The 16,710-nt window shown below is 40.4% G+C and overlaps 2 protein-coding genes across 2 annotated transcripts in view; both read right to left on the minus strand.

The window, feature by feature from the left end:
• Positions 1–2,600: 2,600 nt before the first annotated feature.
• Positions 2,601–8,768, minus strand: ATP5MG (ATP synthase membrane subunit g). Its single transcript, XM_036742742.1, has 3 exons — positions 8,631–8,768; positions 3,955–4,115; positions 2,601–2,797 (listed from the first exon to the last, which is right to left on the minus strand). Exons 1-3 carry the CDS (start codon positions 8,680–8,682, stop codon positions 2,699–2,701), a joined length of 312 nt encoding a protein of 103 aa, XP_036598637.1. The 5' UTR covers positions 8,683–8,768; the 3' UTR covers positions 2,601–2,698.
• An 830-nt stretch (positions 8,769–9,598) lies between these two features.
• The window catches only part of UBE4A (ubiquitination factor E4A), a 36,145-nt gene continuing 29,033 nt past the window's right edge, over positions 9,599–16,710 (minus strand). Inside the window, exons 18-20 of the mRNA XM_036747570.1 lie at positions 16,385–16,532; positions 15,056–15,213; positions 9,599–12,816 (exon numbers count right to left, since the gene is read on the minus strand). Of these exons, the coding sequence (XP_036603465.1) occupies positions 12,690–12,816; positions 15,056–15,213; positions 16,385–16,532 (433 nt within the window). The 3' untranslated portion in view covers positions 9,599–12,689. The remainder of the gene's footprint in view (positions 12,817–15,055; positions 15,214–16,384; positions 16,533–16,710) is intronic.

Consider the following 16,710-nt stretch of genomic DNA (forward strand, 5'->3'; position numbering starts at 1 on the left):
CATTTAAAAAGCACAGACAATGTTCAGTGCTATTATCTAAGAGTATTAGAGAGGAATCAGAGAGGTCTGAAATGTTTAAAGTAGGTAAGGAGGGAGAATTTGATGGAACTTTTGGTTATTTGTGCCTGGGTGAGGGGTAGTAGTAGTAGTGAAAGAAGGCTAAATAGATGCAGTGAGGATTGTAAGAGGTGGAGGTGGTGGAACAGAGTTGAATATAGAGTACACAAATAACCACCTACTGTTTGGCTTTCACATCATCTCTATTCAGTCAGGTACCACAAAGATGCTTGGTGTTGGTTAATATGACATATTTAATAGGTCATGCTCTCTATAGCTTAGCATAGCTATTTTGTTGAGAAGACGGATGTGGAAAATACAGTAACTGGCAATTGAGGGCATGGGCTAAGCAAGCAGCAGCTTACCTTTCCTCATACGGACTCTTCACAGCGTCCCTACGAAAGGAGGAGCTTTTTCATACAGAGTAATACTAATCCACCTGTTCTACTTTAACAAAAGTAACCTAAATAATTCCCCAAATTAAGATCCTCTGACATTTCTTTTTTATCTTCTTGACAAATCATCTGAAGAGAGCAGCATGTGATGGGATAGGTCTAATGAGGGTATGAGATTTTCATTTTTGAAGGAAACTCCTTATTCGTTATTACTAGCCATGGGCCAGATCAACTATTCAGTGCCAAAGGAGGAAAAAGCAGTGTAGTAAATGTTTGAGGACTTTTTGGTGTGACCATGCAGTTAGCTTTAGAAATTTCCTGTCACTCTCATCCTATGCTGCTTAGAAAGCCACGGTTTAAGTTCTGACGACGTTCACTGACGCTGTAGGTAAAGACAGCAACATTTGTTTCATCAAAACAACTTCCTGGATTCAGCTCTGACATTTCACTTCCTTGCCTGTCATTTTAGAAAGGCCATGACTTTTGAATATGAGTGATAAAGCATTTATTAAGCCCTTTGATGTGCAAAGCACTGTTAAGTGGCAGGGATACAACAAATAAAGAAAATCATGGCAGTCACTGCTCTCAAGGAGCTCACATCCTAGTGGGGAGCCAATATACATAAAGGATTTCAGCTGCAACTCTGGTGGAAAAGTCCTTATGGGGGAGCAGCAAAACAGGTGGTAACACATCATCTTTAACATCATTTCATTGATAAAATCATGTCATATGTACCACAGTAGCAAATATAGTGCCCTCTGTGTAAGATATAAATTCAGAAGTGACCAGAGGTGCTTTATACTCATTGTATTTTGAGACGACAGCAATGCTTGCAAAGTGATTCGAATACATTATCTCATTTGATTCTTAAAATATTTCGAGGTTAAGTGCTATTATCATTTCTATTTTACAAAAGGGGGAACTAGGGCTTAGAGACCTGCCTATGGTCATACAACTGGCATTAGTGGCAAGATCTGAATCCAGGTCTTTCCCGACTCTGATTTCTGTGCTCTTTCAACTACATAATATTTCCCTAACAGGTAGAAAACGAGGCCAAGCATTAGCATCTATGTGCTATTAGCATAAGCTATAGACAGATATTAGCTAACATTTTATAAGACACTTTAAGGTTTAGCAAGTACCTTACATATATTATTTCATTCAATTTTCACAATAATTCATTGAGGTAGGTGCAGAGATGCCTACTGTTACACCAGGAGATTGAAGAGTTAGCAAGGAACTAAAAGCAAGGTTCATAAGATCGCAAGGAGACTATAACCATTCCCAATCATAAGCTATCACAAGCTTTCAAAGTAGTTCTGACTAACTCCAACCACTTCAGGATAAAGTTTTTTTTAGAGCTTCAGATATCATTGCTAAATAGTGAGAAAAAACAAACCAAAATTAGGTGTTTTCACATTGACCTGTTGCATTTGTCCTTTCATAAAATTGGTGATAATGGTGAAAAAATCTTATGTTGTCATTATTTAACCAACAGGTACTGACCTACGAATATACCTTATCACTTGAGGCCTCATATACAAAGACAGAACTTAAGATTTTTGAAAACCACAATAAAAACCTGAGAGGTTGGTGGCAAAACAGACTAGTGCCAGAATGAGACAAAGTTATTAAAATAAATTTCATTCACTCTGTATTACTATAATAGATATCGACAAGTTCATTCTTAGCATACTACTTCTATTCTCTTATGGGTAAAGCTGTGTTGAAGATAAGAACAAACCTACCAACATTTCTGTTGGCAGTAGTAGCTTATCTGCATTCTTCTCATAGTTACAGCAAAAAAAGAAAATCATTTTTATAACAAAGACATCATAGTACTTTCTGCACATTAATTTTGCTACTATAGTAAGTATAAAACCTTTTGTCATTACCTTTTCCTAAAATATCTGGGTCCTAAATGAAAACTCCTTGTTCTCATATACTCAAACAATGGACTCCAGTCAGTAAATATACCAAAGGGAAATCAAACAGCAAACTAAACAGGTACCTTACATTCTTCAGAGTTGGAAAGGCACTGAAAAACGTGTACCCAAATGACAGAGAAAGAAAAGATATAAATACCTACAGAATAAAGTCCCCCACCAACCCTCCCCACCCATATTATGTGAGAGAGAAAACACCAAATTCCACATTATTTCCTTCTTTTATTTAGAAGTCTAGGCATATATGTTCCACAAACACACAAAGGATAAATCAAACACTCAGATGCTAAGAGTTGGTCTTCAAACATTATATCCAACGATGCCACCCTTGCCTATGATCTCTCCAACGTAAAACCACATGCATACCTCAGTGGCCACCAAACTGTTTAGCAGAGCTTCCTGAAAGAGAAAAACAAAACAAAACAAAACAGCCACAGTTTATTTAAGGTATATGCTTTCTCCTTTCTTCTAACCATTCTCCACCACAGTTTTTGTGACAGAGACCAAAAGAACACTATTCGGTCCAGGACAACTCAATTTAAGAAGAATTACTGACTAAAGTTAAATTCATTCAACTACTGAGGGCACTTCTCAATTATGAAAACTAAATAGCTCAGAGCTCATACTTTGAAGAAAATATTAAAGGATGAGAACTGTCTCTTGAATAGATAGCATTTCTTTCACAATTATCTGGCCCAAGAAAATTCTCAAACATTTGGGTGATAGCTCCACAATTTTAGTCAAGGGTAGCTCAACCTTTTTTACTTTTTTCTTTAGTAGTAAATAGTTAAATGAGTTCCTCAAAAGCACTTTCTCATAGAGACACAAACTAAATTATAAAGGACAAGAAATACATAACACTATTTTCACAGTGAACTCAAGAATTTTCCTATTCTTTGGGAAGATGGCTGAGACTTCTTTTACTGAACATAAAATTTACAATTTCTTTTTGCAAGTTTGAATCTGAAAAATCACCCAGGTTTTCAGGATGTGGGTATAGCAGCTCAGCAGTTATTTATTCTCTTTGAATTCTACAGCCTAGGTCAAGCAAGAGACGATGGAATTCCAAGCTCCAACCCTTACAGCTTTTAGATTTTTATCTTCATGCAACTGAATATTCCTTTAAACCAAGTTATAATGCTTGCCAGGTCTAGATTTTTTTCTTCCAGGAGAGCGCTGCTTCCTGCTTATGATATATTCAAGCAGACCTTTTGGCTGAACTAGAGAGAGCCTCAGAGCTAGAGATGCACAAGAATGTTGAGTCAGCAAAACTAAGCAATCATCAAAGCAGAAACCAATGTAAAATGAAGAAAAGAGCTGCCCAGTCAAAAGGTCAATTATTTGCTACAGAAGGGGTCAACGGGAACTAGGATATTACACAGCAAATTATCAAGGTGAAAATCTTCAGAAGCTGTTAAGTCAGAGCTAACCTCTATATACATCTTGTTGGATTTAGCCTCACTTAAAAACACAAGTGTTAAACAAAATGATCAGAAAACTCTCAAGGGAAAACATTTTCTGTTACGCACACCTATTTTCATTTAGCCCATGGTTACCTTAACTGTGAGATTTTTGAAGCTACCAGTTCGAGCTGATGAGATGACTTTCTTCAGGCTTTCAATGGCTCTGGGGATCTCAGTAGGACTTGGAGGAACCAGCTCAACCTTGGCATACTGCCAAAATGTGACCAAGCGAGGCTTCGAATAAGTTACAGCAGCTGGAAACAAGAAAAAACCAAAAACCAAAACCAGGATGAACTCACTGGAGACTGAAAGAAGCAGATGTGTGGGCTGGACACAAATATTTATTCATGCATCGCATTCATTCACTGCTTGTACCAAATGTGCACCCCATACGAAGAGTCAAAGCTGCTCCCTGGTAACAAGCAGCTATTAAAGATGCCTAACACCTGTGTCACAGGGGACGTTCAGTCAGGCAGGAAGCCTGTAAGTACAACTTATTATGCAAGGACTTCACTAGTTAGAAGCTAGCACCATTGCCTGGTTTATGAATGGCAAATCCATTTAACTGCATAGTTTGTACATGTTGGTCCTATACATTAAGAAAGTAACAGCAATTTTATCATAAATACTTGGTAGAGACTGGACAGGAGTGGGTGGGGGAGGTAAGAATGGTACATTCAGAATCGGATTAAAAATCTGTCACAATATTTGGCACAAATAACTTGATCCAAATGGAATTATACCAATTAGCATCCATTTTTAGTATCTATTATCAATATGTGCTGGATTAAACCTTTCTTTAACAAAAGCACAGCTGCTCTTCTTTCAAAAGCAGTAGAAACAATACTGCAAAAGCCTGTAGCAGCCAGGATGAAGAAAGCAGTATTTACAAGATAAAATGTCCTCAGACATTTATGTTAACAATTCAAGAAGAATTTGTCCTCTTCTGATTTAACTAAAGCCACTATTTATACCAAGGTAGTTACAGAACTGTAGCAGTAATAATAGTAAGATGGCTTTTTTGAATGAAAATCCAAGAATAAAAACAATGAACAAAATAAATTTATGAACATAAAGTATATGGATCCATATCCCTTGTTTGTTCTTCCTGCCTATTGAAATTTACTTCCAATTAGCACCTGAAATACCAAGCTTGGGAACAGAAAAAAAATTGTTTAAACCCACTGAGTTTTCTAGTTGCTAGAAATTTTGCGATCAGATTTGGCTAAGAGGAAAAATTAATGGCAAATAGAAGGTATGACGTTTCCTTGTGAATTTTTTCATTGGAAGGCCATGTAGTATAGTGAAAAGAGAGCGAGGTTTGTAGTCAGAAGACTTGAGTTCAAGTCCCATTTCTGCCACTTAACTACCTGGGTGGCCTTGAATACATGTCTTAACACTGTGTGCCTCAGTTTCTTCATCCACAAAATGAAGGGAATGGACTAGGTTAGCACTTCTTAAACTGTGGATCCCACAGTTCCCTAGAAAGGCCCTTCGAGCTCTAAATTTATTACCCTAGGACTTATGTATCCCTTCTCTATTGGGACAGTGCAAGATGTAAATATTCAAGGAGACAAAATCTTTTAAGAAATGATGTAGAAAAGACCTCATTCTGGCCAATAAAGAAGGACAACTAAGAAGCATGATTTGGATAGGACAATAGTTTTTTTTAAACTAGTTCAAATGTAAGATAATGACAGTTTTTTTTCCAATGGTTTCACAAACTAAGAAAGAAACAGAATTTAAGGCTGGAAGGGTCTTTAGAAATCGTTTAGTCATTACTTATCACAGTGTCTGACACAATATCAAAATATACTTTTGATTAGAAACTTTCATTTCATTGAAGAGGTAAAGTGACTTAGCCAAGGCTACAGAGCTCATTAGTGGCCAAGTTTTGACTAGCAACTAGGTTTCCTGACTCCTGACTTATGTTCTTTCCACCCCATCTTTATATATTTGGGGGGGTGGGGTGGTGGTGGAAGGGCATGGAGGAAAGGTTAAGAGTTTTATAATAAGTTTTCTACTCTGATACCTTATTGAGCACAGAGGTGAACCTGAGACTCTCAGTGCCTATGTCAGGGAAGCACAAGTTTTGGTAGGTCCTACTAAGTCAAAAAGGCAGAGCACAGGCTTTACTACATTGTTGTCTGAGGATCAACCTACTCAAATCCCCAAAGGCTTATCACAAGTGGTGAGATCTAAGTTATAGAGGAGTTGTAATTTACCTGATGTAAAAGAATCTATTGTGACAAATTCAGATGCTTTATATATACATTCACAGATTTCTTACTCCACTGAAAATCAATCTGTCAAATACTTAATCACTGGAGAAGTTTGACGGCTATGAAATCATTATGTACTATGAGCTCCACCAAGATCAAGTTAAAATAATATAACCAGCAAACATTTAACTTTCAAAATATATATATACATACACACTGGACTAGTTATTAGATTGAATTAGATGTCTATTTTGTTTTTGACTTCGCTTCACCAATTTCCTCTTTTTTCTATAACATCTAGAAATAAAAGGACACCTCTCAATTATCCATGTTAATGGAAGCAAGTAATGGTGCTAATAATGCTGAAATTTGTGTTTTACTTAAGAATGTATAATGATATTTTTTGCTATTTATCTTTATTCTTCAATTTTGGTTGGGTTAAGATTAAAACCAATCTGTATTCCTTGAATACACCCCGACTGACTGACGAAGGTGCTGGTTCTTGGGGGAAGGTGAAAAGCATCTTAGATCCCCAAAGGGATGCTTAATGGTAATCCACTAAATGGATAATCTAATACAGATAAGAAAAGACTATTTACTTTCTATTTTGGTAGCCCTTGCTTGAATGAGGATGTGTATGATAACTGACATCTAGTTATTTCAGTTAAACAGCACTTTGCAAACATGGTTGTTTCACTGGCAAAATGTAGAGAAAGGCTTCTTTATCAATATTTTGTTAGTAAAGAGGTTATTTTCTATGGCTCTTGCAGTTTTGGCACTGTCCCTTTTAGAACCTGCATGAGAAAAGGACAAGGAATACGACTAGTCTACAGGCTGTTCCTAAAGTCTGGACACATAGGCAAAAATGCATATTTTCAAGAAATGAATGAAATTTTCAACATTTTATTTAACTGGAATGTTAACAAATAACATCTTCAATACGATTTCCATCATTTGTGATGCAAAGGTTGATGTGCTTTGCAAGATTCACGTGAACTCAATGCAATAACTCCACACTGCCGTCAATTTTAGCACATTTACTCTTTATGCGTTCAATCAAGTGTGTTGCACCTGTGATTTTCATTGAGTATACCCATCTCCTTCAGCATACCCCAGAAAAAGAAGTCAAGGGAGCTAAGGTCTGTTAATATTCCAAATATTGCAAAATATGCATTTTTGCCTATGTGTCCGGACTTTAGGGACGCCCTGTATTACTAAGGAGGGGTGTGCGCCAGGCAGAGTTCCAAAGTTTTACTTTTAAGTACCAAAGTTCACATTTCCTGCTTATATATTTCCCACAATGGAAGGAGTTCTAGAGGTGGAGTCAGGAGATCTGGATTCCAATGCTGGCTGTCAACACTTATTAGTAGCTATGTGACCATTCTGGGCTTCATTTAAATTAGGGATGTTGCGAAAGAGTCCTAATTGTTAGATCCTAGAGAACTGTTATTTGGGAACACAGAGCTTCCAGCAGTCCCTTGAATAAACTAGGCACTTGGTAAAAGTAGTAAGTGATACAATTGAAATCGCTCCAGGAACGGATGCCTGAATAAAACAAAGAACGATCTACAAAGTAGGCGCTTAATAAAATGCTTGCTGACTAAATAATGGTTCATCTAGAATACTGGATTACACGCCATAATTTTAAAGCTATCAGATGGGAGTCACTCAGGGATTCAACTCCAGCTGAATGTTCTGTCACTTAGCCAGTCTGGATGGTCTGAATTCATACTCATATAGTGCCTTAAGGTTTAATAAATCATTTTACTCACAACGAACCTAAGATACGTATGGCACAGTACTATTAGAGCCACTTAATCAGAAACTTAAAGTAAGTTGTCCAAAGACGCAAAACCAGCGTAGGTGCCGGTATTCAGGACCAGGCCTTTCCGGGCTCTGAGGTCCTCACTCTTTCCCCCCAAAACACGCGATCCCAGCTCTCAAGCTCAATTCTTCTCTTGGGCTTGGGGTGCCTGGGGTTTACAAAAGCACACCCCGGGCCCAGATTTACGCGCACTGAATGGTTTACGGGGCCGCCTGGCAGGGAGGACGGAGACAGAACATGAATTCTGCGGTTTCAAAGCACTTTGTGGGCAGCCAGGCTCTCGGGGTGGGAGCAGGGGGTTCGTCCAAATTCCCGGGGATCCCCGCCTCTCTGCAGTCAGTTTCCCCTTTGCTCCAAAGTGCTTCCAAACCAAAGGGGTTGAGAGAAGTCCCCTCTGTGGCCCTGGCCTCAAGGCAGTGGCAGATAAAGGGCGTATTCAAGGCAGCCCTCACTAGAGTTTCGTATTCGGCCCCTACCCACGACACGCTCGGAGTTGAAATGGGGCCGCTCAGGTTCCTTCGGATCAGAGTGGAAATGGAGCCCGCAACTGGACAGTTCTGGGGAGTGAAGGCGAAAGGCCCAGCCGGGCGAGACAGGCCGCGGGGCAGCCGGGGGCCCTCTTCTGTCCCCCGCGGCCCCGTGCGCTTCTCCCTGCTCCCCTCCCTCCACCCCCCCTCACCGCCGCCCAGTCAGGGAAGGAGATGAGAGAAGGTTCCGCTCACCGTTTAACAGGACTGGAGCCTTCTCGACAGCGTTGCGGACCAGCTGAGCCATGGTAGGGGCGAGCGGAAGAGCACACGGCCACTCAAAACCGTCCCTCAGTCTGGGCCGCAGGCTCTCGACTGAATGTCACCCCCCGGAAGGACCCCAACCCCCAGGACCCCTCCTCCCCTTCCCGAAGTAGGATGTCCAAGGCGCGCCTCACCTCTAGGGTTCCTGTGGCGGGCACTTTTAGCTCAGTCGCCTCACAGTGGACCCAGGGAGGTGATGACAGAGCATGACAAATATTTTTATGTATTATGTGTGCCTCTCTGTGGATACAAGGAGCAGATTAAAGAAAAATCCAAACAGGCGATTACTTGGGCAACCTTAGTTAGGAGCTCGGAACTGACGGAACGGGCTGCGGAAGTCAGGGAAAGCGCGTGCGCGAGAGCCCCAGACTTTGCATTGAGCAAGCACCACCCCCCGCCCCCCACCCCGGGCCTAGCTTCGCTGGTGCCCTAGTACCGCCCCCCAGAGATGCGAGTTGTAGCTTGTCCTTGGGCGGGTACCCCAGTGGAGGGCGAGCCCTGGGCGGAGAAAGGCGCGCCGGGCTGCGGTCCAGGTTCTGCCCCTGACCCGCTGCGTGAACTTGGGCTCATCACCACGCCCTTCGAAGAGGTTTTCTCACGTGGAACACGAGAGGGACCGGATTTCTAAACCGGCCTCGTGAGACCGAAAACGTTTATTGGAGGGCCGTCGCGCACCCGCCCCAGGCGTCATGGCTGCGGTGCAGAGCTTGGACTCCCAACCTCCCGCCCCCGGTCACCCGGATTCTTGCGTCCGTTCCCGTCTGGTAGCCTCTGTGTGGCCTGGCTCCCTTCCCCTCCCTTGCCCAGAGCCTGGCTGGCCGCCCAGCATGGGGTGGTGCCCACACCACGTGCCCGGATCCGCCTCTAGCACTGAAGCCTGAGAAATAAAGAGAGGGAAGTGGTGACCGTGGCTCTAGGCAGGTTTTTATTAAATACAAGTTCTGCACAAACACCCCAGGCAAAGGTTGACAAGCGGGAACCTTGAGGGAACCTTTTCACACACGGTTCTGATGACTAAATTTTATTTCAGTGGCAAAACTCCATTCTCCATCCTTCTCCGGATTCTCTTCACATTTTGCTTGCCAGGTCTGGGGATTATTTTCTCACGTGATACCAAAGCACAGCGCAGTACCAGCCCCAGGCTTGCAGAAGCACCTGGGAAGCCTTCTGTAATGGCTACTCAGCAACCGGATCAGATAAAGCAGAACAGACCATAGTCTGACACTTTCAACCATTAAAAAAAAATGCCAGCTGCCAGCTGCTGAGATGGAAATGTTCCTCTAATTTCTTACCACACGTTAAGAACTGTATTTAAATAAAAAAAACTTAGTACCACTTGATATAATCTACTAAATATTAAATTTTAGTATCACTCTTGCAAAGTTATGAGCAGTGTTGGAAGTTTTTGTTTTCTCATCAAATGTTCCAATGCTTTAAGAAACCTCTTAAGACCCTTCAAGATATAAAGTGTTGCTTCAGAGTTTGCAGAGTTTGAAACCATCTTCTTGAGCTTCATTAATACCCTTGTCTATATGAAGATGGTCATTTGAAAAAATTTACTTCATAGGTGCCCTTAATTCAACTTACTGTAAGAAAGAAAGGCACAGGGGCAATGGCTTCACCACCAATGGGTACCCTTAAACGACTTACTTCTTCCACTCTGTTGGATTGTGGTGTTAATTTAAAGAAATCCAGCAGCAGGTGTTAGGCACTATTACTTACATAGTGCTTCAGCCGTACGTGTAGATTTTCAAGAAAGTAGATTTTTTAAATAGCTTGCCAAGAAAGGCTTACAATCTAAAGGCCACACAGAAAGAAATACAGTGGACACACATAGTAGAGGCAGCACAGAAGTAATTTACAAAGCTGCTGGGGACAGCTGACTTGAGGTTTCATTGCTCACTTTTAGCCATCAGTTTTCCCTGTAAACCTCTGGTTTTTGTTTTCTTTACATTCTAAGTGTATGTGTAAGAGACATATAAGTAGCTAGATGGCTTGATACTGTACACAATGCATTCTCAGAATGCTAGCTACAGGCTAATAATGGATTTAAGTGAAGCACACGACAAGGTAACTAACAAATCTTGGAGCAACTCAGACATACCATGAAATTGGTGAAAGAATTCTGGGTTCCTAGATCACGGATAACCAAGGCAGCTCATGGTAGCCACCTAACACAATCTAGAACACCCTCTGGGGCCCATCTGATTTATGGTTTTCAATATGAGACAAACACTAAGATAGTGATAACCTATTAGAACTACTTTCAATGGACACCAACTCATTTTAAAGAGGTCACAGCCCATTTCAATGTACATTAAATCAAGGACCAATGCTCGCTCCCTACTTCCTATAAAAAAATTTAACCATGTCAAATTAATTTTTAGTTATGGAATTTCTAGGTTTACAGGTATAATACATATAAAAACAGCCCTTGAGGGAAGGAAAGGTTTTAAACACTATATGCCTTTTCCAGCACATAACTTACAAAACTCAACAAGTGTGGCCTGCATACCCATTATAGTCCATCTATCCTAAAGAGAATAGGACTGAAAATCACTGGCAAATATGCAAAATGTATGTGGCCAAGGTTTTTCTCAAGTTATTTCTTTGTTAAGTGAGAACCCAGAGCTGGGCTCAGACCAGCTCTGTCAGATCCTCTGGCCACAGGCCCAAATATACATTAACATACATACTTTACAATCTAAGACTCTTATTTAGATAGAATGAAAGTGTCAGCAAATGTGTCTACACACTACACTGCACACATATAATCATGCAAAAGGCACAATAAAACTGGTATACAGTTTATACTGCACCTAAATAATACGTATACTGAGATACATATTCTGTGTTGACCAAGACAGCTGTTGGCTGGATATTAGTGATTTCAAATGGCAGAGATAGGAAAGGACCCTATTCATAATACAACTTGTCACACTTTGTTTTACTTAATTTTAGTCCCTGCAGTTAGGGTGGTGGTGGTGTTTTGCAGATGCCAGTGGAATCAATAGGCATATGCCTTCCTCTAAATAGACACTAGTATGCCCTTACCCCAGGATATACAGACTAGACACATCAAAGCTGCTGCTATGTCCCACTCATCTTCATAAAAATATCATAGTGTTAAATCTTATAACTGGAAAGGGCTCCCCACAGGGGAGTGTTTGGATAAGATGGTATCCCTGGGTACCATTCCAAAATAACAAACACCAAGACCACACAACTCATGGCTTCTGAGAGCAATTGCATAAGATAACCTCTTTCTATCCTGTGCATCATCTTTTAAAAAGCCTATGCAAACATCAAGACATTTTATTCACATTGAATTTTGTTATCTAACAAAAAAATAGCAATAACATCACAGAGCTATACAAGGAGAAAGGCTGAAGTCCAGCTTATGGAATCTGATAGGGACCTGGCCAAAATTTTTTTTGGTTGTGCCAATTGCCACTGAAATATGTGATGTCAATTCCTTAATATCAGTGAATAACAAAAATAATGAGCAATTTACATGGTAAGTAGCCAGTACTTAAGAGAAACAAATTAAGAAATTAGCCTCTCCCCCACTGAGACCACCAGGAAGCTGATATTAGTGTAAATTGAAGGGTAAAAAAAGAGGAAGAGGAAACAGAAAGGTGAAAGTTGGAGACTTTCTAAACTTGGTGATGTCACATAAAGCATAATTATCAGCAAGTCAGGGAACACAGATTTGAAAGTTTTTAGAGTCATAACTATCATTATCTGTGCAACAGCAATTCTCCATTTGAGGGAAAGGAAAAAAGGGAAGAGAGGAAAAAGGGATTGAGGGTGAGGGGAAGGAGAGGAAGAGGGAAGGGTGGGGGATGCGAGAGAAAAAAAGAGGGGAAATGGGTGAGACATGGATTGGGTGGAGGAAGGGAGAAAGAGGCAGAGGAGACAGAGACCAATAGACTATATTATTTATCCACATTCTTGGGGTTGGCTTTTGGTTTGTTAAATTCACAGTATTTACTCAAGTTGTTCCTTCTGCAATTTCCTCTCTGCGAGCCACCGTTGGATTTTCTCTTTCAGTTCTGTGTTTGGCCGGATCTGGTCCATCGTTAGGGGGCTACGGTTAAAGGGATCAGTCTGATCACTGGGAGAAAGAGAAGGAAGAGAGAGAAATTTACTGTAACAATGTCTAACACTGCAGGTCATTGAGGCAAGCAATGTTTAAGATAAGACTCTCACTTTTCATTAAGCAGAATCAGTGACTGTGAGAATACATGTCAACTTACTCTCTGAAATGCTCATTTTGTGTCTGGGAGAGGCTGAGATAAAGAAAATCTGAGACTGTAGAGCAGGGGTTCTTGACCTGCGGTTCATGAATTTCAACAGGTGCATGAACTTGGATGGGAGAAAAATTATACCTTTATTTCACACATTTAAAAATATTATTTTGAGAAGGGGTTCACAGGTTTCATTAGAGTTCCAAAAGGGTCTATGACACAAAAAGAATAACCTTTTGCTCTAAAATAGCTAGCATTTATGTAGTGTTTTAAAGTTTGTAAAGCCCTTCATTTTTATCCTCACAACAACTATGGGAAGTAGGTGCTATTTATATTTTAAAGATTAGGAAGCTAAGGCACACATAGGTTAGTTGACTTGCCCAGGATCACACATGTAGTAAATGTCTGAGGCCAAATTTGAACTCAGATCTCCCTTACTCCAGGTCCAGCACTCTATCCATTGTACCACCCAATTGCCTAGAGGGAACCTCCAGAGGATCCTCCTGGTATAAATTAGCTTCCCTCCCTTAGCCTCTGAAAAAATATACCCAAATGGTGGGCAGTGGATAGTGTTGGGCCTGGAGTCAGGAAGACCTGAGTTCAAATCTGTATTCAGACATTAGCTGTGTGACTGTGGGCACTTAACCTGTCATTTAACCTGTTTGCCTCAGTTTCCTGAGTTGTAAAATGGGGATAGTAATAGTACCTACCTCCCAGGGTTGTTGTGAGGGTCAAATGCGATAGTATTTATAAAGCACTTAGCACCATGTTTGGCACATAGTAGGTATTATATAAATGCCTCCTTCCCTTTGTCTTCCCAAATGTTATTGCCCAGGTAATACTTAGTTGATAATAGAAGCTTTAAATCCCATCTTTCCGCATTCAAACTTCAGCTCTCCCTGAGGCTTTTTGTTATTCTCAGTTGTGTCCAACTATCAGAGGCAACTATATCCAAACTACCTGTATGGAGCCACCAGGGGTTTCCGTTGGACAGGTTCTTAAAAGTTATAAAAAGACTGAGTTACCACGTGAGTAATGATCCTAAAATGGAGAGAGACCTTGTAAATGTGTACTTGATCCACAATGTTACTGAGTTCTGTTGGCCAACTAGAGAATAGGATTTTCTAAGAGAAGGGAAGGCTTATAACAATTTTTGTAGGATACTAAGTGTCCTCTCTGCATACCAAGCCTATCATAATATGAAAATTCTTACAAAAATGGGAAAAAGTACTACCTAGTACAGTGTCATATACCCAATATCACCAGTCATGGTATGGCTTTCTTTTTCCTTTGGCCCAGACCTATGGTATCATTGGTTTAGAAAACTCCTTGTGAGGAAATGCTCTCTCCCAAATGCAAATCAATCACTATCCTGCACCTTATACTTTTAGAGAGAATTTAAATCACTTGCTCATGGTCCTGGTCTGTGTATGTGTTAGATGTGTGTGATTTGAACTCAGGTCTTCCTGCCTTCATACTGCCTCACTGTCTGCCTTTAAACCATCCCTTCTATGTATTATTCTTCTAAGGTTAAAAAATACCTTCCACCATACCTTCCACCAAATTCAGACCAACTTGTAAGGGCAAGGAGCCTTTTATCCTTAGTTCTGCCTGCTATTGCTGCTAAACAGGATTCTTAAGTAACTACTTATAAGTGGTAGTGGAGGTTACCATTGCCCTTGCTGGTGATATCCAATTACTGGTAGCTGTTTAAGTAGTAGTCTGGGGAAAGTTTTCATATACTCTGACTTCCACTGCCAAGTACAACTGCAGCATCAGGACAAGGGTTAACCTGTGTGGTTAGTACAGATTGAAAACTAAATTTTTATGAAGAAAAATTCAAATTGATATATTTTACAATGTATGCTATTTGTTGATTTTCTCAAGAAAGGAAGTGATAAGGTATGAGTAAACATTTCTGAATGGGGTGCTTAGTTTGGAGTATTAAATTTCTCTTTCCCACACAGAAGGATCAATTAGTTAATATAGAAAATATTTACTATACTCATAACTCCATACTCAGAGTTTAGGGAAAGGGATCATACCAAAGAAATATAGTACATGGTTTCTGCTCTCAAGGTTTGTTTGATTCTAGAATGTGAATACCTGAGCAGATGCCTGGCTATTGTGGACCTATCCACAGTGACTCTGGAAGACGGAAGCATCACAGGGTCTGACATGAGTGTGCTCATGATGGGATCTAGAAACTCATCACAGGCATCTGCGTAGGTCTCTTCTTCCTGTTGCTGGAGGTCTGCAAGAGACTGAAAGCAATAAACCAGGTGGTTAGTGCTGGATTTCCAAAGCCACTGATTATGGGAGGCTCAATGGCTATACCTGAACACTCAAATCATGAACTACTGTTAGCACTAACAAGAGTTTAATGTTTATTTTTTCACTAAGAAGGTATCATGAACATCTGAGCAGACACAAGCAAGATGACCAATTTTGCCCCCAGACCAAAATTCATTTTGGCTGCTCTGAGCTGGAAATGAGTTTCAAATATTGGTATGAAAAGGTCAAACAACACAATAGAAAAGAATGTTTTCTTTTCCTCTACCTGTTCTAAATGCTAGAATTCATTTGCATAGTTACAGAATCTCCCATGTAGGCTGAATATGAATATGAAAAGCTATTTCTGGTTTTAGGTAGAGAAACCACAAGAGCAGTCAAATTTTACATATGGAAATATAGCTGTCAATGGTCAACCATATCATAAGCAAGGCACTAAATTGTCACTAAATCTAGCTTTACTATCACTTGGTTTCTTTATCGGCCCAGTAAAGGTTCTAAGCAGAAAGAAAGCCTCACTCATTGAATAAGTAGTTCAATCAAGGAAAAGGAAGGCTGTCTCTAAAAAGGCAATGCTTTGGTTAGGCTGGGTATAAGGACAGTTGGGTTCCAGTTTCTTCATTGCACAGGTTCATACTCCTTAATCATTTCTATTCCAGTTTTACCTTCTATGAAACAGAATAACTGTAAATGGAGCCTTGCTTTATGTGAACAGTGAACTATTTTAGCTTTAAACAATGCAGAAACATAACAATGTAAATCAGCCAAGAGAATTAAGTAGATCTATAGGGAATGAATTAATGGCAGCAAAACACACCTGGGTAGGGGAGTTGTGTCTCAATAGCTCTTATTCAAGGCCTCCTCGAGCTACCTCCTACCCCTGGGAAGAAGAATGAATGTATTTTTACATTCCTCTCTTCCTTATAGCAGGGTCTTAAAACCAATCACGTTTTACTTGAATATATCAAACAAACGAACTTAACAGGAAGAGGGCACATCAAATCACTGATCATGATAAAGCTCTTTTTATACACCTTTATACTTCCTCAAGCAACTTTTTTGGGGGATACAGAGTAGTGGAAGTGGCATGTTGGTTTTAGCACAGGCTGTAAGCAGCTACATAGTGGTGTTTCCTTGGCTTACCTTGATTTTCTCTGCCAGATTGCTGAAAGCCACAATCATATTTCCAGGCTTGTTTATTTTCTTCAGGACTCGGACTGTCTGAGCAAAGAGCATTGGGGAATAAGATCGCCCATCCTTGGGCACAGTGGCACAGAAATTTTCCTCATCACTGGATGGCCGGCATCAGAGAGAAACAATGTGAAGAGTATATGTCAAACAAAGGAGATGTGTGCTACGGTTCAGAAAAGGTCTCCTATCACCTATAAGCCATGATTACACATTTGATATAGGAAAATTGCATGCAACATTTTGGGTGAAAAGCCGAGTGAGTTTTTCCCTACAGGCTT

This window comes from Trichosurus vulpecula, chromosome 2 (genome assembly GCF_011100635.1).
Source record: "Trichosurus vulpecula isolate mTriVul1 chromosome 2, mTriVul1.pri, whole genome shotgun sequence".
Classification (NCBI taxonomy): Eukaryota; Metazoa; Chordata; class Mammalia; order Diprotodontia; family Phalangeridae; genus Trichosurus; species Trichosurus vulpecula.